General features: G+C 36.3%; 1 protein-coding gene across 1 annotated transcript in view; it reads left to right on the forward strand.

The window, feature by feature from the left end:
* PTDSS1 (phosphatidylserine synthase 1) overlaps nucleotides 1-22728 on the forward strand; it is a 65055-nt gene that overhangs the window by 13755 nt on the left and 28572 nt on the right. Inside the window, exons 3-8 of the mRNA XM_020968851.2 lie at nucleotides 4096-4140; nucleotides 7069-7193; nucleotides 13091-13249; nucleotides 16036-16187; nucleotides 18335-18476; nucleotides 20103-20215. Coding sequence (XP_020824510.1) covers nucleotides 4096-4140; nucleotides 7069-7193; nucleotides 13091-13249; nucleotides 16036-16187; nucleotides 18335-18476; nucleotides 20103-20215 — 736 coding nt within the window. The remainder of the gene's footprint in view (nucleotides 1-4095; nucleotides 4141-7068; nucleotides 7194-13090; nucleotides 13250-16035; nucleotides 16188-18334; nucleotides 18477-20102; nucleotides 20216-22728) is intronic.

The following is a 22728-nucleotide window of genomic DNA, read 5'->3' on the forward strand; positions in this document are numbered from 1 at the left end:
AGGGTAATAATAGTGAGGAGACTTAATCATGGTTCAATAAAAAAGACGTGTTTTTATAATCAAAGATGCCTGACCCAGACATAAAAGATTATGTTGTAGATAAATTACAGGAACAAGGAAGAAGTCACCTTTTGGATGTAGCCATAGAATTCATGACTAAAAAAAGATTGAGAGTATCATGCAAGATAAAATGGACAATTTTAATTATAGGAAGTTAAATTTTTTTGCACAAACAAATTTTATATAGTGAAAATTAGGAGGAATACAAATAGCTAGGCTAACCCTTTGCAACAAGTGTCTCTGATAAAGGTTTCCTTTCCATATATACATATATATGAAACTGATTCACATTTATGAGAATGAGAGCCATTCCATGATAGACAAATTATTAAAAGATATGAATAGACAGTTTTCAAAGGAAATAATCCAAATAAATAACCATGTTTCTTAAAATGCTTTAAATCACTAATAATTCAAAAAATGAGGGAGGGGATAATTGAAATGAAAGACTAATAAAAGAAAAAATAAAGTTAAAAGGGAAACAGTTAATTAAGAAAAATACTTGTCATAAGTTTCTCTAATAAAGTTCTCGTTTTCAATATATGCAAAGAATTGATACAAAACTTGTAAAAGCAAAAGCCATTCTCCAGATCATAAATGGTCAGAGCATATGAACAAGTAATTTTCAAAGGAAGAATCTAAGCAATCAACAGCCATATGCAAAAAAAGCTCCTAATCACTAACAATTAGAGAAATGAAAATCAAAGTGACCCTGAGGTTCCACGGATCAGATTGGCAAAGATCACCAAAAAAGGAAAATGATAAATGTAGAGGGTCTTTGGGAGAACAGATCCACTAATAAATTATTATTGGAGTTTTGAATTGAATCCAGTCACTGTAGAAGGCAATTTAGAACTTTGTGTTAGCAAAGAATTGGAAACTATGGTGTGCCCATCAATTTGTGAATGGCTAAACAAATTATGAATGTGATTCATAGCTGGTAGCACAGTAGAGTGCTGGGCCTGGAATCAGGAAAATTTGAGTTCCCATGGTCTCGAGACACTTACTAGTTTTATGCCTCTTGGCAAGTCACTTAACCTTTGTTTTCCTCATTTTCCTTAACTGTAAAATGGGGATAATATCACCTACCTCACAGGATTGTTGTGAAGATCAGATGAGATAATATTTGTAAAAAGTGCTCAGCATAGTGCCTGAGACATAGGCGCTATATAAATGTTGATTCACTTCTGTTTCTCTTCTCTAATGAAATATTACTCTAAGCAGTAATAAAATGGACAGTTTTGGGGAAACCTGCGAAGCCCTTATATGAATTAATGCAGAGGAAAGTGAACAACTATTTTGTAAAAACACTTTGAAAGTCTTAAGAACTCTAATCCAGGCAAAGACCAATAATAACTCCAGACAACCGGTGATGAAGCATGCTGCTCCTCACAACTTGACAGAGAGGGAATAAACTCAAGATACAAAATGAGACATGTTTTTAGACATGACCCCTAAGGGAATTTGTTTTGCTTGACTGAATATTTGTTATGAGAGTTATGTTTTTCTTAAGGTGAAGGTAGATGGGAGAAAAGGGAGGGATAGGATTCCTTCCCCGCTCCAACAAGAAATAAAAAATGAGTTAAGAACAGAAGAAATTACGGGCAGGCAGGACAACCTTGAAAAGTTACGTGTTGAATCTAAATAGATCCTTTTAAAAAAAAACTCTACATAAATAGAGACTCATAGTTTCATGTACAGTCTAATTCCATTCTACAGTGTCTCTGGAAATACTCATTTCACTTGATGCTCATTAAAGTTAGAATGAAAAGGAATAGATTTCTGACAGTAGGAATCTATATTAATACCCATGTAATTAAAGGGAAGTCAGAATATATGGTAGTTGACATCTGGCCTGCTGGTAGAGAAGGCTTATTTGTATATTCCCCATTTCCCTCCTGTTAAATCAAAATTTCACTGAATTTCATTTTTGTCAGATATTGTTTGTATTGTAGCTAATGATACTTACCTTCCTGGTTATATTTTCAATCCCAAAGAATAGTTAATTCAAGTGAATCTATAGCATCTGCAATATAGAGAGACAAGATATTTTTAAAGAGCTTCTATTGTTCAGGGCCCTATTTGAAAGGGTTAGTCCACCATTCTCACTTAAACGAATCCTCCAGGGGATAGGTCGGAATTCAGTCCAGACTTCCTCATTTTTGTTTGTTTTTTGCTAGGCTATGGGGTTAAGTGACTTGCCCAGGGTCACACAGCTAGTAATGTCAAGTGTCTGAGGCTGAATTTGAATTCAGGTCCTCCTGATTCCAGGGCCAATGCTGTATCCACTGTGCCACCTAGCTGTCCCCAACTTCCTCATTTTTGTAAATAGTGCTTCATACTTCTCCTTCCTTCTCATCTCTATCCTTTCAGTTAAAATTGTCATCTCTAGAGGAAAGAGTGAAGACTGCTAGGGAGTTTTTGAAGAAGGTCTCTTATACTATGTGTAATTCATTGGTTAAAGAATTGGAGAGGGGAGGGCATCTTTTTAATTCTCAATTTAGTAAATGCCAGAAGAAAAAAAAAACATTTCTAGCCATAGTTCTGTGCATAGTTCTATACTTGAGTTACTGGTTTTTTAAAGGTGGAGCTTTATATTATCCCTATTTATCTTGTTAGCTTTAGCCAACTGCTTCAACCTGTCATAATCATTTTGTCCCCCAGTTCTGTCATTCAGTTAGCTATTACTTCCAGCATCATATCGTTGCAAATTGGGTATTTGTCCAAACCTCTTGATAAAATTCTGAACACAGTAGGGTTAAATACAGAGAGCTCTAGGGTACTCTGCTAGAAACCTTCCACTCTTATCAGTTCCATTAATCACTATTTGGGTCTGTCTAGTCAACCATTTTGGAACCTACTAACTATACTATTTTCTATGCAAATCATCTCTTTCCAACTTATCCATAAGGATATCAAGAGATACTATATTACCTGCCTTGCTTAAAGCACAGAATGTTTTACCATGATCTTACTCATCTAATTTAAAACCCCATCAGAAAAGAATAAGATTAAATTGGCACATAGCTCGTTCTTCAGGAGTCATGTTGCCTTGTAATAATTGCTTATTTCTAAATGTTTTTAAACATTTCCTTTAACAATCCGTTCTAGAATTTTTTCAGGAATTATTGTCAAGTTCACAAATCTATAGTTTTAAAATAAATTCTTTTTGCCCTTTTTGAAAATTAAAACAACACATGCCATTCTCCAAATCCTTGTTACTCTTTCTGGTAGCCACAATTCCTCAAAACCTTTTCCATGATGGTTCAGCAGTCACACCTGAAATTTTGTTCAGTAGCTTGGGTTTTAATTTGTCTAAGCCAGATATTGAAGGAGATAAATGTTTTCTTACCCTCTTCTTGCTTGTCTCAGGTATCAGTTACCTTTTTCAGAAATAAATTTTTATTGATGTCATTTGTTTTTACAAGCAATGTATCTGTACTCCCCCGTGCCCCAGAGAGCCATCTGTTATAACAAAGAATAAAAAAGAAAACAATAAACAATTCATCATATCAAAAGAAAGTGTGACATTTGCAGTGTTCCACTCCTTTGCATCCTCATCTCTGCAAAAAATGGTTTCTTGGTCATTACAGTTTTATAGCACTCAATTTTGTTGTTCTTTCCATTTACATTGGGATATTCTAATTGTGTATATTGTTTTCTTCGTTATTAAAAGTTTACAAGCAAAATAGCAATTGAACAATTTTATCTTGTATTTGTCTTCCTTTATCATCTTCCTACATCTTACTTCACAACATTGTTGCTTTGGAAAAGAACTCATACTGAGTTGAAAACAACCAATATATAGAACCCATCCTTTTATTAAGTTAAAGATTGCCTGTGATGGTTATGAGGATTAAGGTGATAATGTAGGTAAAGTTTTTAAATATAGTCTTTCACTCAGGAAAAATCAGTGTAAAGATTTTCTGTGTTGATATTTTTCCTTTAAGCATTAGAGAGTTTAATGGTATCAAAATCCACAGTTTCACTTTCTTATTTACAGTTTATGATAATTTTTTGTGGTTTTATCCACAGGTCCTTTTACTCGACCACATCCTGCTTTATGGCGAATGGTTTTTGGTGAGTTTAAGTGGATTAATATATACAGACATTTGTATACACATTTACTGTCTTTATATCAGTATATCATTCTTATTTGCCATTATAACTGTTAAACTTAATTGTTAACCTACTTCTAATTCCAGAGCTTTACAGGAAACTTTTAATCTCCATGTTTACATCTGGTGCTACTGTTAATGCCTATAACATTCTGATTATAGAAGCATTGCCTGTTACTATACCTATCTTAATGGCTGCATGTGTACCTTTTTGCATATACCCTATTCTCAAAGTATTCAAGAATTAATAAAGGAAATTTTTGGCTACTTTTTCCTAAAAGTCATGATTGGGAGAACAACAGGGAATGTAGAAGAGGACTGAGGCAGAAAACATGCAGGAGCCTAAATTGATGGTAGTAGATAAGAATTTTCTGTGATAACAGAGTTTTTTCCTCCATAGCACAGAGTCCAAACGGACAGGTAATGAGACAGTGGAAACGTACCCTAATGACTTCTGTCTCTGAATCCAGGCTCACTGCTTAACTGACTTCTTCAGATACTAAGTTTATATTAGCAGTATAGATTTTGTATAGAGTATCATGAAGGTTTCTGTTTCCCCTATTTTAATGATAGGCATCTCATGAAAATATATAAGCTGTTTCTGGATTTCTGAATTCGAGTTTTCTGGCCAGAATATTTAAGTTAATGTTACAAAATCACAGCTATAACTGATAGAAAAGTAAACCTTAAAAGCTCTGTGTATGAGCCTACTACCTATTACATGAGTCATCAGGTAAAGAATAATTTCTTCTGAATGTTGACGGGGTAGGGAAATAGGTAGAAGAGAGCAGGGAAAGGAAAAGGTCAGCTGTGTGTAATTGTAAAAAAAAAAATAGAAAGGTTAAAGTTTTGGCTTTTGTTTCCTCCCATAATACTCAAAAGTTTTAAGTAAGTCTCTTAATTTTTTTTTTGGTGATTTTCATCTGCTAATACTTGTCATAGATCTAGTATAGCCACTTGAGGTTATAAATTACTATGAGCTTGGATTGGATGCTTATTAATTGTTCTCACCACAGCTGATCCATTTGGCATAATGAGCAAATTAATCGTTGTTTCCTGCCTATCTCTTTAGAGAATCTCTATTTTTACCATTATAAGGATCATTACAGAAAGCTGTTTGGGGGTTTCTTTTCATTTTTAAGACTTGGAAGACATTACTGAAAACTACTGGCATAGGCATCAGTATTGGTATAAAGTCAGAAAGAATATATGACTCAGCCTAAGAACTGGGGAATCATTAGACCCGTAGAGCTGCTTCCATGTCTGAATCTTGCTTCCTACACTGTTTGCCTAGACTCCCCTGGGACAGCCTGAAGACTGGAGTACACAACATGATAATGCCTTACAAGTGATTTTATTCCGGTCACTGATATTCCCTCCTGTAGAGTTGCCCTGTGGGAGAAGAGTAGGGAGCCAAATTTGGATTTGGTAGTGTTGATCCAAGGTCACTTGCATTGCTCTGCCCAAGTGCCATTGTAAGCACTGCTTTTATTATAGCTGATACCACAGAAAGAACAATGACAGAAACTTTGGCACTGGTCATGGTTGGGGATTATGTTGTGTCTTGGCTTTTTATTTGTCTGCCATCCATTTAAGAAAAAAATGATCACAATCTTCAGGTATGAGGCAGGGTGTCTAGGTTTTTTTTTCTGGAGTTTCTATTTTTAGAAAAAACATTTTGAATTAAATTGAGGCTTTTTTGTCTATTTCAAAATATTAAATAGATAGATATAATGTATTTTATCTTTCATTAATGTAGTTACTGTTTCTTTAGTTAGTCCTATAAAAAGACAAAAAAGGACAGTGAATCTAAAGATACACATTTGATATTCTAAATCAGTTTTCAAAACTGGGCTATCACCCCTTTATGCAACAGGCATAGCTAAATCCGTGTGTTGTAAAATGTTGATAATTCAGTAATTTGGGCTGTTAACCTCCCATTTCCATATTAATATGAAACTAATTTCAGTTACTATTAATAGGAAGAGAAATATTAGAGGATTAGAAGCCAGTCTTTGAAGCTCTATGGGTTAAAGCTCTTTCAGTTTTTCCTCTGAAGATTCACACTTCCTGCGCCTCTTCCACCTTATTCATGAATTGTTTTGCATTATTTAACATAACTTTTTGCTGTAAAAAGTTCAGCTCAGAAAGGTACCTTGGGATTTTCTAATTGTTGCCCACTGTATTTTGATTGGTGAGCTAGAATCACCTTTCTTTCTAAAACAAATACCTACTCATCTGTTAATCCTTCATTACTGTTGTTTAATATAAATTTTCAGCATATTGAAGAATCTAGCAGAAATCACTAGCTTGTGACATATTCCAGTTAAACAGTTTAATATTATATAGCTAAAGTCAAAGAGGAAAGAGTTAGGAATGCAAGGGGAAATGTAGGCAATGTTAAAACAACATATATATATATATACATATATATATATATATATATATATATCAATAAGATTGTTTTTGTTAAAAAGAACAGTTACATGATGTTGTATAGTGGCATATATCATAAACAGCAGCATTGTGATTAGAAAAGAGTTTCTAATTTTATTCAAAATTTTAAGGAACCATCATTAATTTTTTTTAAAAATCTTTAGAATTTAATATGATTTAATATGTAAAGCTTATATCAGATTGCACGCCATCTTGGGGAGGGAGGCCAGGAGGAAGGGGGAGAAAATTTAAAACTCACAAGCTTCTAGAAGTGAATGTTGAAAACTAAAAATAAATTAATAAAAGAAAAGAACAGAAAAAAATCTTTAGAATTTAAGCAGTACATTAGAAAGCAAAGTGTAGATATGTGTATGTACATTAACTCTGGCCTATTTTTTATTTATGGAACCAAAATGTATATATACAGAGTATCTCATGTCTTTGTCTTCCTCAGGTCTCAGTGTGCTCTATTTCCTGTTTCTGGTATTTCTTCTTTTCCTGAACTTTGAGCAAGTAAAAGCAGTAATGTACTGGCTAGACCCAAACCTTCGTTATGCCACACGAGAAGCTGATATCATGGTAGGTGGTTTATTTCGATTCTATAAACATTTATTAAGTTCCTCTTTGTGCAAAACATTGTGCTGGGTGTTAGAAATACAAAGGTAAAGAAGATATCGACCCTGCTTTTAAGAAGCTTAGAATATAATATGGAGGAAAGGTACACTAAATGTAACTGACACATAAAGAAGGGATAAAATAAATATAATGGACAGGCCCAGGCAAAATGCTATGAGGAATTTATGGAAGGAAAGATCATTTTCAGCTGAGGGATATGGGGAATGGAATGTGGGAAGACAGAAGATTTATAGAGAGGGTAGTTCCTGAGTTGGGCCTTGGAGGAAGGACAGACTTCAACAGAAAATGATGAAATGTCCAGACTTGGTGGACAGCCTAAACAACGGCTGGGAGATGACAGTTGGGAGAGGGCTTGATGAGAGTGGAGAATGAATGGTAGCTGGAACATAGAATGAGTGAAGAGAATTATTAGCTAAGACTAGAAAGGTATATTGGAAATAGATTATAGAGTGCTTTAAATATGTGGATCCAGAGTGTGTACTTTTACTCTGCATGCTGTAGAAAGCTGCTGAAGGTTTTTGAGTAGCGAAATACAAGTGATGCATTAAGAGGGATACTTGGGCAGCTGTTTGATGGATTGTAGAGGGGATAGACTGGAGGCAGTAAAACTAGGTAGAAAGTTCTTATAATCCTCTGGGCTAGAAAAGAGCCTCAACTAGAGTGGTTGCAATGGGCTTGAAGAGAAGAGCCTGGAAGTTAAGGGATATTGCCCAAGCAAAATCAGTAGGTTTTGGCATCTGATTGAATGTTTGAAATAAGGTAGTTGAAATGAAGTTCTGTCCAAGGTTCTGAGCTTGCCTTACTGGGAGAATAATAGTGCCATTATTGAACATATGTAAAATTTAAGTGTTTAGGCTAGTTTGTGGGGGTTATTGGTGAGTGGGAGAGTTAAGAAATTTAGTTGAGAATCTGTTGAGCTTGAGGTGCTAGGAGGAAGTTGGAGATATGGAACTTGAACTTTGGGGGAGAAGTTAGAGTAGGAAGTCATTTGCATAAAGGTGACAGTTGAAGGTACAGTTGTAGATGTGATTACCAAAGGAACAAGCAAATGATAAAGATAGGGGGGAAAAAAACTGTTGGATTTAATGATTAAAAGAGGGCATTAGTGACCTTGGAAAGAACAATTCCAGTGGAGTAGTAAGGTCAGTTTTCGTTTCAGGGGGTTGAACAGTGATTAGATGGTGATGATAAGAAGACAAGTTAGTGTAACATTTTCTTTCTGAAACTTTAGGACCCAAGGGAAGGAAAGGTAACTGTAGAATAGAATGCTAACATGTAGTGGTAACATCAAAATGAGGATTTTTTACGTATGTGGTAGTCTAGGGAAACTTTCAAATTCTTGTGCTTAAGTTGCTGAACCTTCAAATTTTTAATTAGTCATTTCTTCATCTTTCCAATCCTGGTATCTTAAAACTAAACTACATTTGCGTGACCTCTCATTCAGATAGCATATGAAATAAAGAAGTTATGATTCCATCCACATACTTAACATCAGAAATAAAGCTTTGGTCATTTAGAAGAATTCAATACATCAAACTCACTCAACTGTTTGTATGTATGCGGAATTGCTTGTCACTTGTACATATCCACCATGAAATTGTCGTTATTATTCTTGTGCTTTCAATGATAGTGGTATTTAAAACATGCATATTTTTTCCTTTCCATTTTTGACTATTTAATGTTCTATATCAAATAGAAAAAGCCAGTGCAGTGGCTGTGCACTAAAAAGGCAAAAGATGGAAGTGGACCACAGGTGGTCTGAGTACCAAACAGTGCAGTGCTGTTGTTCCCAATGCTGATGAGCAAAGTCAGGCTGATCTGGATGGAGAGGGAGGGCCGTCCCATCACTAGATCTATGATCCTAAGGTCCCAGCGGATGTTAACAGTGATGTGACATACATGAAAAAGAGTCTGCATACACTTGTGCTTGACTCTCTTCAGACTCATCTTAAATGAAGTTATGGACAAGATGAACAGAAGTACAGAATAATAGTGAAATGGAAAATGGGTCTTATAAGAAAATGACTGCATGTGTGAGGCCCTGGCTTTGATTCCCGGCATCTCCACTTATCTTTGTGGCACAGTGGATAGAGCTCCGGCCTTGGAGTCAGAGGAGGACCTGAGTTAAAATCTGGTCTCAGACACTTGACACTTACTAACTGTGTGACCCTGGGCAAGTCACTTAACCCCAATTGCCTCACCAAAAAGCAAAAAAAAAAATTATTTGTAATTTTTAACATTATGAAGGATGAGAGTTGATTTATTGTCTTCAAGCAAACAAAATTATAATAATAAAATGCACTGTATAAAAGAAAATCCATTCTTATTTTTATTACTAACATATTAAACAATAAATGTCACAGAATCCCAGAGTTTAAAAGGGACTGCACAAGAATCCCTTCTACAGCATACCTGACAAGCCTTTGTTGAAGACCTCCAGGAAGAAGGCAGTTATCTCCAGAGACCGGCCTTTCAACTTATGGATATCTTTAGTTGAATTGTTAGGATGTTCTTCCTTACATCAAGCCTAAATTCACATCCTTGTAGTCTCTGTTCATTGTTCTTAGTTTTGCCCCTGGAGCTAATCATAACAAGTCTAATCCTTATTTCATGAGAGTGCCTTTCAAATAGGTTTAGAGATTTAGAGATGGAAAGGACTTCAGAGATTATCTGATCTGACACCTATTTTATAGATAAGAAACTAAGGCCTGGATTGGACAGATAATAAATGGCAGAGCTAGAATTTGAACCCAGGTCCTTCAAATATAGCACCCTTCCTACTGTAGCATGTTGCTTTCCAATATTTGAAAAAACCTATGAGGTTTTACCCCCACACCCAAATTTAACTACCATAATATGGAACAACCTAAGGCCCTTTGTCATCCTGGTTATATCCTTGCCCTATTTATGTTAAAACGTCTTAAGATCACATTTGCTTTTTTTCTTACTTAAACAACAACAAAAACCTTTTCCCCATGAAATAGTAACTTCTGATTTTCAGAATGCTTTTATCTAATGTTATTTATGTTATCATTCTTATCTCTCTAGTATTTCAGCAAACCTATGAAATAGAAGCAGCAAGAAATATATTAAGTGTATATTCTTTCAAGACACCTGATCTCTATTATTAAGCCAGTGCTTCATAGTTGTCAAACTAGTGGTATTCAGGATCTTTATAGTGTTTGGTGAAATTCAGGAAAACACTGATGATACTACGTTGGAAGCTGAATTTGTTTCTGGCAGAGCTACATTTGGAAGCCATGTTGGCTTGAACCATAGCACTGTTTTCCTAGACCAGGGGTGGGAAATCTACAGCCTCGAGGCCACATGTGGCCATTTGTGTCTTTGGATGCAGCCTTTTGACTGAGTCCAAATTTTACAGAATCCTTTAATAAAATAAAATGAAATGAAATAAAATGAAGTCCTTTTATTAAGGCGATTTGTTCTGTGAAGTTTGGATTCAGTCAAAGGGCCGAACTGGAGGAGTAAGACTTAAACATTATTTTCTTATAAATCAGTAATACCAGCGTGCCAGGGAGGAGAAGAAACTGATCTTCTAGATGTGGTTTCCAGTTGTGTAGTCAGTTACTGAATAATGTGCTACCTAAGGATCCAGATTCTTTGACTCCTATCAGATTCTTGCCAATATAAATTTCTGATGCATTTTTGTCTCTCATGGATTGGTCTAGAGGATAATTATGATCAGTCCTCCTCTATGCTTATCAGGTCATAATGTCATAAAGTAATTAATGTTTTTGAAGGCGGTTACCTATTGAATTTAAGATCCTAAGCTGGAAGTAAACTCAAGAAATTATCTAGTCACCCCTTCACTGTCTCCTGGTGCCTAGCTCCCAGGTTGTTAGGATTGAATGAGATCATGTTTGTAAATCACTTAGTACAGTTCCTGACACTTAAAAAATGCTTCTTTCCTTCCTTCTTAACTTCCTTCCTTCCTTCCTTCCCTCCCTCCTTCTCTCCTTCCTTCTCTTCCCTCCCCCATCTTCAACTGGTATGGTGATAAAAATGACCAATAAAGTGCTTTACATGAATTATCTGGTAAATGCCAGTTTTATTTTTATTAATAATAATAAGTTTTTGGAGAGTAAATACTGTAGGTAATATCCTCACTTGATAGAGAAGAAACAGGCTTTAAAAGAGTAAATGACTGGCCTGTTGTCACACTTGCAACTAGTAATTGTCAGAGCTTAGATTCACACTCGAGTCTCTACTGACTCGAAGGTTAGCACTCTTCACTAGTGACTTTTCTACAACACACATATAAGTAGTGGAAAGAGGAGTAGAATTCAAGGGTCCTGCAATATTTCCTTATAGTGCAACTGCTTCCCTTTTCCTATTTTAAATTACTCAAACATATAGGATCATAGAATTAGAGTTGGAAAGGACCGTAGTGTCCAGACCTCCTTTGACTGCCTGTAACAGCACTATTTATGCTCTGTAGGAGCCAGGCCTAGAAAGTTAGAATCAGACATAGTTCCCTTGGTGCTTCCTTCTTCCTCGTGTTTACCTTCTCTTCAGCTTCCTACTTCTGCCTTTCAGAAGCCTTCCCAGATGCCAGCCTGCACACCTCAACTTTAGAACCTTCTGATCCCAAGCTGCCATAACCTGCTCTTACCCCATTGAAACTTAGCTCTCCTATATCTCATTCAGGACCAACTTGTGTATGCGTTCTAGATTTCCCTACCATTCTAAACTTTGAGCCATTTCATAGTGGTCATTTGAAGACAGTAAGTTCACTCTTATTTATAAGCCAAAGGTTAGCTTTTTATCTGATTGAAATTCAAAACCTTTTTTCTTGGAATAATTAAGGAGAAATAGAGAAGTATTAAGTTGCCATTTGTCTCCCTTCAGAATGTTGGCACTTCAGTTTATAGCTGGCTGAAACAGAGAATGGGAATTGTGGAGGGCAAGATAGTTTGTACATACATTATAGCTACAACTTTGCTGAAACGTTCTCCATATCAATTTGACCCTGAGAAGAAAGGGTAAGAGAGTTTAAAGTAATGCAGACAAATAAATAAACTTTACAAATATAGTAGAAAGACCATTGGAGTTGAAATTTAGGAAACTGAGGTTCTCTTATTAGCTGGATGATCTTGAGTAAGTTATGTAATCTCTCTGAGTGTGTTTGCTGATCTATAAAATTAGGAAAATAACAGTGGCATCACCCGTCTGACAGGGCTGTCGTGAAGAAAGCATTTTATAAGCCATCAAGCACATGTGTTACTGCTCTGTACATGATAACCACATCATACAGGTACCACAACTTACGTTAACCATTAACTTAATGTTAAAAATTCTGTAATGAACAAACTTAATACTATAAATGGAACCAGATTGCATTGATAGTTTAGTAATATTATTTTTCTTTCTATTATAATCCAGTTATTTCAGCAGAGACTTGGAATAGTAACAATTCATAATCTCAAACATAGGAATTTTATAGTCTCTACTGAATTCCTATTCTAATGTCTCATTATGGTGTGGGATTGTTCCTTTATTCTCAAAGGCCATTCTACAGGTTCACAAAGTTTGAGAGGTCTTAACAGTGTGGAAAGGCTTCAAGTCTAGGCCAGGTAATAGAATGTATGGCTGCCCTCCAAAATCCCTCCTAGCCATATTTGGAAAGACTTATTGCCAAAAAGTTGGCCAAGTGAGGATTGGGTTTTTTTGAGGGCTATACCAACACCTGAAGAGATCTTTGAGTGTTATCCAGACTTCATCAGTTTTTGTACTAACTGTACTTGTCAGGGTTTTACAGATTCTTTAAAATTTGTGTGTCTCAGCGTTTTTAATTGTTCACTTTTCCAACTTTGAATTAGGAGTATGCTGTCAACTGTCACGTCATTACCTGGGAGAGGATTCTCAGCCATTTTGACATATTTGCTTTTGGACATTTCTGGGGCTGGGCTATGAAGGCCTTACTGATTCGGAGTTATGGCCTGTGCTGGACAATTAGTATTACCTGGGAGTTGACTGAGGTAAGTAGGCACTTAAGTACCATAAAATGAGTATCTAGAAAGCAGGTAATTTATGAACTGGATACAGTCAGATGGACCCATTGAAGACCATATTTAGTCCATTCTTATAGTTTGACACAAATTTGTACCTACATCATCCCGGACCATTTTTTGAATCTTCTATTTTAAAATCTCTAGAAAAGTGGATTTTTCCACTTATCTTTATAGTTTTTGTCAATATCTCACAACCGTTGTGGTCAGAAAGTTCATTCGACTTTCTACTCCATTCATGTTACAGTTTAGGCCCAGATTTCTCACACTGCTGCCCCCAGTGAGTTATTTTGAAGTAGAAAATGAAATGAGATTTTAACAAATAACTAAAAGTGATAAACAAAAATATGGGAAGACCAATTTGGAAATACTTATCATCAACCAGAGCCACTTGTATTATTATTTAGACATAAAAATGACATTTAGTGTGTTTTGCAGGTTATATATAAATCTTTCATAAATTGCCTTTAAATTTCATTTATAAAAAATAATAGTTGACATTCATATTCCATTCTAAGGTTTATATCCATTATCTTATTTAACCCTTTTAACAACTCTGTAAGATATTACAGACATTATCTACATTTTTATAGATAAGGAAACTTTGTCTCAGAGAGGTTATATGACCACATTTGTTATATGTAATTATAGTGGTTATACAATTAAACAGATGTTGTAGGTGGGAATTGAACACTGACTTTCTTTTTTTTCCCCCACTTAATAATATTTTATTTTTTCCAGTTATATGTAAAGATAGTTTTCAACATTCACTTTTATGAGATTTTTGAGTTCCAAATTTTTTTCATCCTCCATCTCTTCCCTCCCACCTTCCCAAGACAACATGCAGTCTGATAAGGTTATACATGTACAATCATATTAAACATACTTCCACATCAGTCATGTTGTAAAAGAAGAATCAGAACAAAAGAGAAAAACTATGAGAAAGAAAAAACAAAAAAGTGAAAATAGTATGCTTTGATCTGCATTCAGACTCTGTAGTTCTTTCTCTGGATGGAACACTGACTTTCAAGCATAGCACTCTTTCCAACATTCCTTAAAGAGATATTTCCAAAAATGCTAAATTATTTAACCTGTCTGGGCTTCAGTTTCCTTCCCTATGAAGGGGAGTACTGGAGGGTGGAAAGGTGAGGGGGTGTGTGTTAAAATTGCATTATCTGTTTTACAAAGTTGTTGTTAATGATATGTAAAACTACAAGAAATATGTGTTGGTATTAAAGCTATTTGTACAGTGAAAATTTTTAAGGCTAATTGTGTTTCTTACTTAAATTCTAATTATAGAGATTCACTTTCTCATAGTCAAAATTTGTTTCAATGGAATGTATTTCTTGTTGACAAATAAGGGAAAACACTCCAGTCAGAGGAAGGAGACCCTAATCTGAATGCCATATCATAGGGAAAATTCCTTCTACAAATAGCTCTTCACGTCCCAAACCCATGTGCCATTTTTTGTAATGGTACATCCATTTGGGGTACCCTTCACATTCCACTCCCTTGGGTACTATCCACCAATGTCCTATTAATCCACAAAGTAGAGATCCCTTCTTCTCCACCCCCATTCCTACCTTCTGTTTTTACTCTTCCTTGACAACCAAAACTTTCATTGGCAAATGATTAAAGGTCGTGCTTTCTGGAATGTTATCTCACTTTGGTGTGGTTCAAGAATTATATCAGATAGGGGGCAGCTAGGTGGTACAGTGGATAGAGCACCGGCCTTGGAGTCAGGAGGACCTGAGTTCAAATCCAGCCTCAGACACATAACACTTACTAGCTGTGTGACCCTGGGCAAGTCACTTAACCCCATTGCCTAGCCAAAAAAAAAAAAGAATTATATCAGAGCCTACCTTACGTGGACCCCTTTACATGGAATGTGGATTTGGGGTCTTAAGCTATAACTTGAGTTACGTAGTTTAATGTAAGAAAGCAGTCTTTTGAGCAGCAGGATACTTGCAGTATGTATTGAGTTTAGATGCAACAGGTTTAAATAGAGATTCCAACATCTGAACCCTTCCCCACAGTGTAATGTGTTCCAAGTCTGATAATTAATATTAGATGATTCAGAACCATGTTTAATCTAGCTTATAATTGCAGGTCTTTTTTGGAATAGTTATATATAAACAGGGCCTACCTATGTTTAAAAATCATTGCGACTCATTTTTTTGGAGGGTAGGAATATCCAGTTTCTTTTGAGTTCATTTCCCAGATCAAATGATCAAGTTTTATCCATACTGACTTCACTCTTTAGTTTTTCATGGTTTTGCCTAAAGCCACAACATTCCTCTGGCTTGTACCTATAAACATTACCTCCAGTTGTTGAGTTGCTAAATTATATGATTATGTTATAGCCCTTGTGTCAATTCTAAAAATTTTTTTCTTATACTTGTATACTCACATCATCTAGTTACTCTGCAGCAAAACTAGCAGTATGTTCTTGAGAGGAGCCATTATTGAATTCAAAGGCCATTATTGAAATAGAAAAGACATTTGCTAACATTTTTATAAACCATCAGACATTTCTGGAGTTCAGTTCAACAGATTTTTTTTTGAACACTTATTATGTACTAAGACACCTTGGAACAAGAAAAAAGTAGGCCTTTTTTGTACACAAAAGAAGAGAGAAAATGTTTAAATTTCATTGGCTTTTTCCTTAAATACAGTTTTGTGTAGAAGAAAAAGGTCTTTCTGTATTTTACCCTATTTTTTTCCCCCACCCATCATCTTTTTCCTATATTCTCTAGCTTTTCTTCATGCATCTTCTGCCTAATTTTGCTGAGTGCTGGTGGGATCAAGTCATTTTGGACATCTTGTTGTGCAATGGAGGTGGCATCTGGTTGGGAATGGTAGTTTGCCGCTTTTTAGAGATGAGGACTTATCACTGGGCCAGCTTCAAGTAAGTCTTTTTACAACTCAGTTATAATTTTTAATGGTGTATTGGGATTATATTGGTATAACCCAGTTCTTGTCAGTAAGTAGGAAGAAACTGGACCCATGAAGATAATTTTCAGTTTTTTGTAATAACGGAAAAGGGAAAGTGTAAAAGAAAGCTTAGAGAATCCCTTCTCAAAGTTACTAGAAGAAGTTTCTAGAGTTAGTAACCAATTCTTATTTTGAATTTTATTCACCACCACTGTTCTTAGTTTTTTACTTTATTAAACTATACAAATGCTCATTAGCTTATGATTGAATGGCCAGAAGATGAAAGATGGAAAGGAAGAAGCTAGAAGCCTAAGTTATCAGCTCCTCCTCAACCCCTAAAATAGAAGTGGCTGTATTTTCTTAGAAATAAATATATATTTTTTGATCTGGATTATTTATAAAAGGTTTTCTACTGTATGCCAAATGTAAGGTCATAGAAGAAAAGGTTAAGCCTCAAGGTAATTCTTTTGCACTTAGAAGAAAGCCAGTTTCAAAAAGAAATCACATGTGAATTCTTACAACATTGATACTATTTCTTGTAAAATAAAATAATGTATCTTTTAACATATAGCAAACTTGCCTTGCCTCATAATCTGTTCTTCCTTACATAGTCTTGGACTGGGAATACTTTATTCCTTGTCATCCTCAGATAACTTTACTCACTTTCTAGGAGAAAGCTGGTGCAAAGAAAGCCCTCCTCAGACCTCCAGAGGAAGAGTGCTGGCAGCCTGGGGCTGTGAGAAGTTAGCTGGACTGGGGCTCTGAAGGCCTAGGCTTGAATCCTAGCCTTGCTCCTCATTGCCTGCCCGTGTGTCTCAGACACATCACTTTATGCCTTTATGCTTATGCTTCACTTTCCTCATATGAAATAAGGAAATTCAACTACATCATCTCTAAGATCTTTTCTTCCTCTGAACCCTATGATTCACTGGTATGAAAGTCAGCAGCCCCTACATATATTGAGATAGTGCTTTTTTGTTTCATTTGTGAATCTATCTACCTTTTACCTGGTCTCTGTGTATCTAGGGATATACATTTGCAAAGAAATTGAATTAGAGACAAAGTCTATGGAGCATTCAACAGAACCTTTAATTAGTTCTTATCAGGACCCTCCTATTAGGACTGTCAAATGAAAAAACACTGATTAAGCACTTACTGTGTGCCAAGCACTGTAGGAAGCACTGGGGATACAGATAAAAAATCAGAATATTCCCTGCTCTCAGTGATCTCATATTGTAGTTTTGGGGAGACATTGCATAAATAAGGGCTTATGTTCCTGTTCTGTCCATGGCAGGTCAGGCAAAGGCCAGACTGAAGTGGGGTTTCATTAAGGAAAGTAGCAATGCAAGTGGCAACACACTCCCCCCCCCACCACCACCACCTGAGAAGTGGTGGCCAGGCAGATGGTGTGCCACCACCATGATAGCAGTTCCAAAGCCCAGGGCAGGATGTAGCTCTGTAATACCTCCCCTGGAGCCAAGGGGATGAGAATCCACATCCAGCTGACAGTGGGCATCCTGTCCTTGGCGGGAATTGGACAGTGAAGATTGGGTTGGGAAAGGGAAAAGATTTATGGCTCCCCACCTTGGAGCTGGTGGTGACTGTCTCATGAACTCTTGGCAATCAACCAGGCAGTTCAGGTCAAAGGGAGGAAGAAACAAGCTCAAAGAATGAGAAGTTTGGTTTCACTGGAACTTAGAGATTTTCTCCATTTGTCCCTGTACATATCTGCTTGGGAAACAAAGCAATACCTGAGATTAATAAATTTCCTGGCATCTATATCTGTGATTGGGATAGTACTAAACCTTTGTCCTTAATAACTCAGCTTCTTTTGAAAGCTACTAATAGAGGAAGACCTTTTTTTCTGGCCCTGTAATAATACCACCTCTATTATAGAGACACCTTTACTGTGATCTCATTTTCACTGAAATCCTCAACTGAGACTTTTTTACATGTATTTTTGCTGTAAATAAACACTCTTGCTATCAGAAAAAAAATCCTATGGAAAGATATCACTTACCTTGACCCTTTGTTGCTAAATAGTCAATGTGAATCCTTCTTTCCCCTCTCCTACCTCTCTGGGATCTTTGCTAGAATATTGCCGCTATTCTTTTCTTACAGGGACATTCACACCACTACAGGGAAAATCAAAAGGGCTGTGTTGCAGTTCACTCCCGCTAGCTGGACATATGTTCGGTGGTTTGACCCCAAGTCTTCATTTCAGAGAGTAGCTGGAATATACCTTTTCATGATCATCTGGCAGGTAAAAAAAGGGGGGGGGGCAGGAATCAATCATGAAAAATTGTGAAATTGAAGTGCGTCTAAGTTAAAATTACTGTGAACTAGATTTGCCTGGAAGATAGAATGAATTAAATGAAACCACAAGCTAAGAGCGTTACTTCACATGAAAGCTTATATTAACAAACTAGAAATAAGTTACAATTACCTGTGAAAGAAACTAGTGTTCTAGTGTCCACAACTGAGTGTGTTAGGCATTAGATTACTTTTTATTTAGAGTAATTATAGAAACCAAAGAACTAAATGGATAGAATTTTCCAAAGTGCCAAAATGATTAGGCATTTTATTTTGAAACTGATATCTCAGCAGCAGATATTATAAGTATTTTGCAGACATGTGAGTAAATTAATAATTCTCTGTTTTCCCCTCGGGAAAGCTAAAACTCCTTAGCATGAATATATCTGGAATCTCTTTGTGTGCTGTTCTTAGTAGGAAGAAGTTCCAGCAGGAGAGCATTACATTATTGAACTCATTCAGATAACTATAATTAACAATGCACTGTAATTTTTTGAGTGTTGCTGTGATAATGTGACTTATTGTCCCCCTACAGAATCCCCAAAGGCTTTTGTTCTTTTGAGCACAAAGTAAAAGGATTTGTGTGCTCCAAATTTTCAGTTCTTACCATACTTTAATTAGTATGGCTATTCTATTAGACATCCCTGTTTTCCAGAGATAGGCCTTATCTTGGTGCTCAATCTCTATGCCCTGAGAACAATTCCCAGAGTTGGAGTCTCACACAGAAAGACCAGGTTTCATCCCCAGAAACTTTACTAACAAAGTGCTTTTTGAGTAGTTGGACACTATGATGGGCCTCCCTGCTGTGTACTATATTCTCTTTTGTGTGTTTTTTTTTTACATGTGTGTACATACATATCTATATTTATATATACATAACTCTGGCTCTTACTGACTGGCCAACTGTAAGTCCCAGTCCAAGCCCTGCTTGGTCATTGTGTGGACCCTGATTGGCTCAAAGTGAATGTAAATAGTAATTGTTGCCATTTTGGCCAGAAGCTCTGAGGATCTTCCCTTCCCTGATTTTTTTTTTTGACTAGGTAAAAGAGGCCATTCTCTGCCTTATTTCCTTACCTAGTCTTAATTACCGTATGAGGCGTTGCCTTAGTCAAACAGACCTGTTAAAGACCTTGGATTAAAAAGTCCAAGGTCTCCCACTGCATCCAGGGCCATATCTAGTCATCCTGGATCTACTGTATCTTCCTACTGGATCCAGATGGCTCTGGAAGAGAAAGGGGAGGCTGGTGACTGCACAGTCCTTCATTCAAATCACATTCACTCGTATGTCGTGGCATCACTTCCTTGTTGTAATGGTCCTCTTTGAGAACAAAGGACAAACAACAATATATATGTATGTATATGTTATACATACCTATATGTGTGTCTTTTGTGTGATAGCAATATCAATACATTTTCTGAAAACACTATAAAGATCCCAGATTCTTTTAGTTACAGCATGCTATTTAGAGAATTACCTCAAATTCACTATTGAAAATGCCCAGGAACAATATTAGAAGAGATTAATGTGAATGCAGCCTGCTGTCAAATTGTTGACTAATTCCTTCTCCCCTTTCAGCTGACTGAATTGAACACCTTCTTCTTGAAACATATCTTTGTGTTTCATGCAAGCCATCCATTAAGTTGGTGTAGAATTCTCTTCATTGGTGGGATCACTGCACCTACTGTTAGGTAACTTTGCGTTCCTCTTATATCTTTTTATTCAAAAGGGGAGAATAATGAGTTTTCATAATAATACCATTCGAAAGGATCATGTAGAATTTCAAGGCATGTTTTTCCTTTTCAAACTTTAGCTCTGTGGAAGCCTATGTGTTTAAGAAGGGGGGGAGGGGCAGTGGTGGGAGCCAACAGTCAGAACTGTGATAGCTTAGCTCAGGGCACCAAAACTCCTTTCATTTCAAGTTCTTCTTAGTCTCTTAAGTATTTCCCATAACACCCTTTAAATCATACCTATAGTAGCCCTATTTTTTAAAATTCTCTTGTAAGACCAATAATCATCATAATGAAGAGCTCCTAGTGTAGAGAGGCCATATAGCACAGATCTGCAGCTGGTGTACATTTAGTCTCAGTTGCTTGGGGCGCTGAGAAGTTAAGAGTCTTGCCCATGGTCACACAGCTAGTATGTGTCAGAGGCAGGACTAGAATTTAGACATGGATGACAGTTCATCTACATTGATGAATTTATAGGTCTGAAATTATGAGTGTGGCAGTCAGTCATCTAATGTTTACTAAGGGCCTCCTATGTGCCAGGCACTATGCTAAGCATTGGAGGTACAAAAAAGGACAAAAAACCAGTTACTGCATTCAAGGAGCTCATAGTCTCATGGAGGAGACAATGTGCTAAAAACTTATATATAAACAAATATGGACAGGATAAATTAGTGAAAACACTGAGATTAACAAGGAGTGGCAAAGGCTTCCTGCAGAAGGTGAATCTTTAGCTGAGTCTTGAAGAAACCAAAGAAACTAGGAGGCAGAAAAGAGGAAGGAGAGTGTTCTAGGCATGGGAGGACAGAGAGTGAAAATACCTGACGTTAGGAAATGGATTATTGTGTTCAAGGAACAGCAAGAAGACCCATGTCATTGGATCACAGAGTATATGGAAGAGAATAAGGTATAAGAAGACTGGCAAGTTAGAAAGGGGCTAGGTTATGAAGAGCTTTTAAAGTTAAAGGATTTTCTATTTGGTCCTGAAAGTGAGCAACTAGCATTTATTGAAGGGGGGAAAGACAAGAGTGATGGTGATATAATCAGACCTATCCTTTACAAAATCTTTTTTGAGGGCTGAATGGAAGAAGGATTGGAGTGAGGAAAGACTTGAGGTAGGGAAACCAACCGACAATTATTGCAATAGTCCAGGTATGAGGAAATGAGGGCCTATACCAGGGTAGTGGCAGTGTCAGAGGAGAGAAGTTATGAAAATAGTATTTGCAGGACTTAGCAACTGATTAGAAATGGGGAGAGAGTGAGGTGTAAAGGATGACACCTGGCTTTCTAACCTGGGAGACTGAGATAATGGTGGTACCCTTGACAGTAATAGGGAAGTTAGGAAAGGGGTATAGTTTAGGGGGAAAGATACTGAGTTCCGTTTTCAACATGTTGAGTTTAAAATGTCTGTGGGACATCCAGTTCGAGATGTCTGATAGACAATTGGGAATGTAATTCTGGAGTTTAGCAGAGAGATTAGAACTAGATATGTAGATTTGAGAATCATTGGAATAGAGATGATAATTGCAGTAATGAGAGCTGATGAGATCACCAACTGATCATATAGAGAAAGAGGGCCCAGGACAGAGCCTTGGGGACCCCCACAATTAGCAGGTGTGGTGTAGATGATGAACCAACAAAGGAGACAGAGAAAGAATGGTCCAGCAGGTAGGAAAAGAACGAGTATAGAGCAGTGTCAGGAAAACCTAGAAAAAAGAGAATATCGAGGAGAAGAAGGTGATTAATGGTGTCAAAGGCTGTGGAGAGGTCAGGATGGATGAGGATTCAGAAAAGGCAAGAAATAAATGTGAAATTATTATTGTTATCATCCTATCCCAACTTTTTCAAACTTTTTTTGAGTTTCAGTTTTTCAAATTTCCCTCAAATTGCCTCCTTTGTGATAACTATTATTTCTGTAGCACTTTATGGTTTACAGAATGCTTTCCTTAAGACAGGATGATAAAATAGACTTGACCTCATACTTGTCTCTTGTGCTTCCAGGATAACAGGCAAGTTCAAGAGATAGGCCAGTGGACCTCTGAAACATTTTTTCTGTTTTATATTAACTATAAGCTAACATGAGAAAAACTTTTTTATTAAGTTAGAAAAATTCAATAGTCCTTGTTGAATTGATGGTCCTTATTAAAACAGAAAACTAAAAAATGTTTAAAATAGTTCATTATGAAATTAATTTTAAATATTACAAAATTTATTAAGCACATTTAAAACTTCGTTATAAATTGAATTTTAACATACAAATAACCACAACCACCTAACACATCCTCCCTTTGTACCTTTCTAATCTCTTTCTCCATTGACTCATAGATTCAGGTTATGTCTTTTTCTTTATGTAATTGAAGTCAGTGCAAATGTCACTCTTCTAATTCTGCTTTCATCACTTTTCCTTCAGAAAATTTCCATATTTTTATGGTGAACTTAACAATCATCAAAAGCCAAAAACATTTCAATATAAAAAA

The sequence above is a fragment of the Phascolarctos cinereus genome, unplaced genomic scaffold, assembly GCF_003287225.1.
Source record: "Phascolarctos cinereus isolate Bilbo 61053 unplaced genomic scaffold, phaCin_HiC Scaffold_4;HRSCAF=312, whole genome shotgun sequence".
In the NCBI taxonomy this organism is placed as follows: Eukaryota; Metazoa; Chordata; class Mammalia; order Diprotodontia; family Phascolarctidae; genus Phascolarctos; species Phascolarctos cinereus.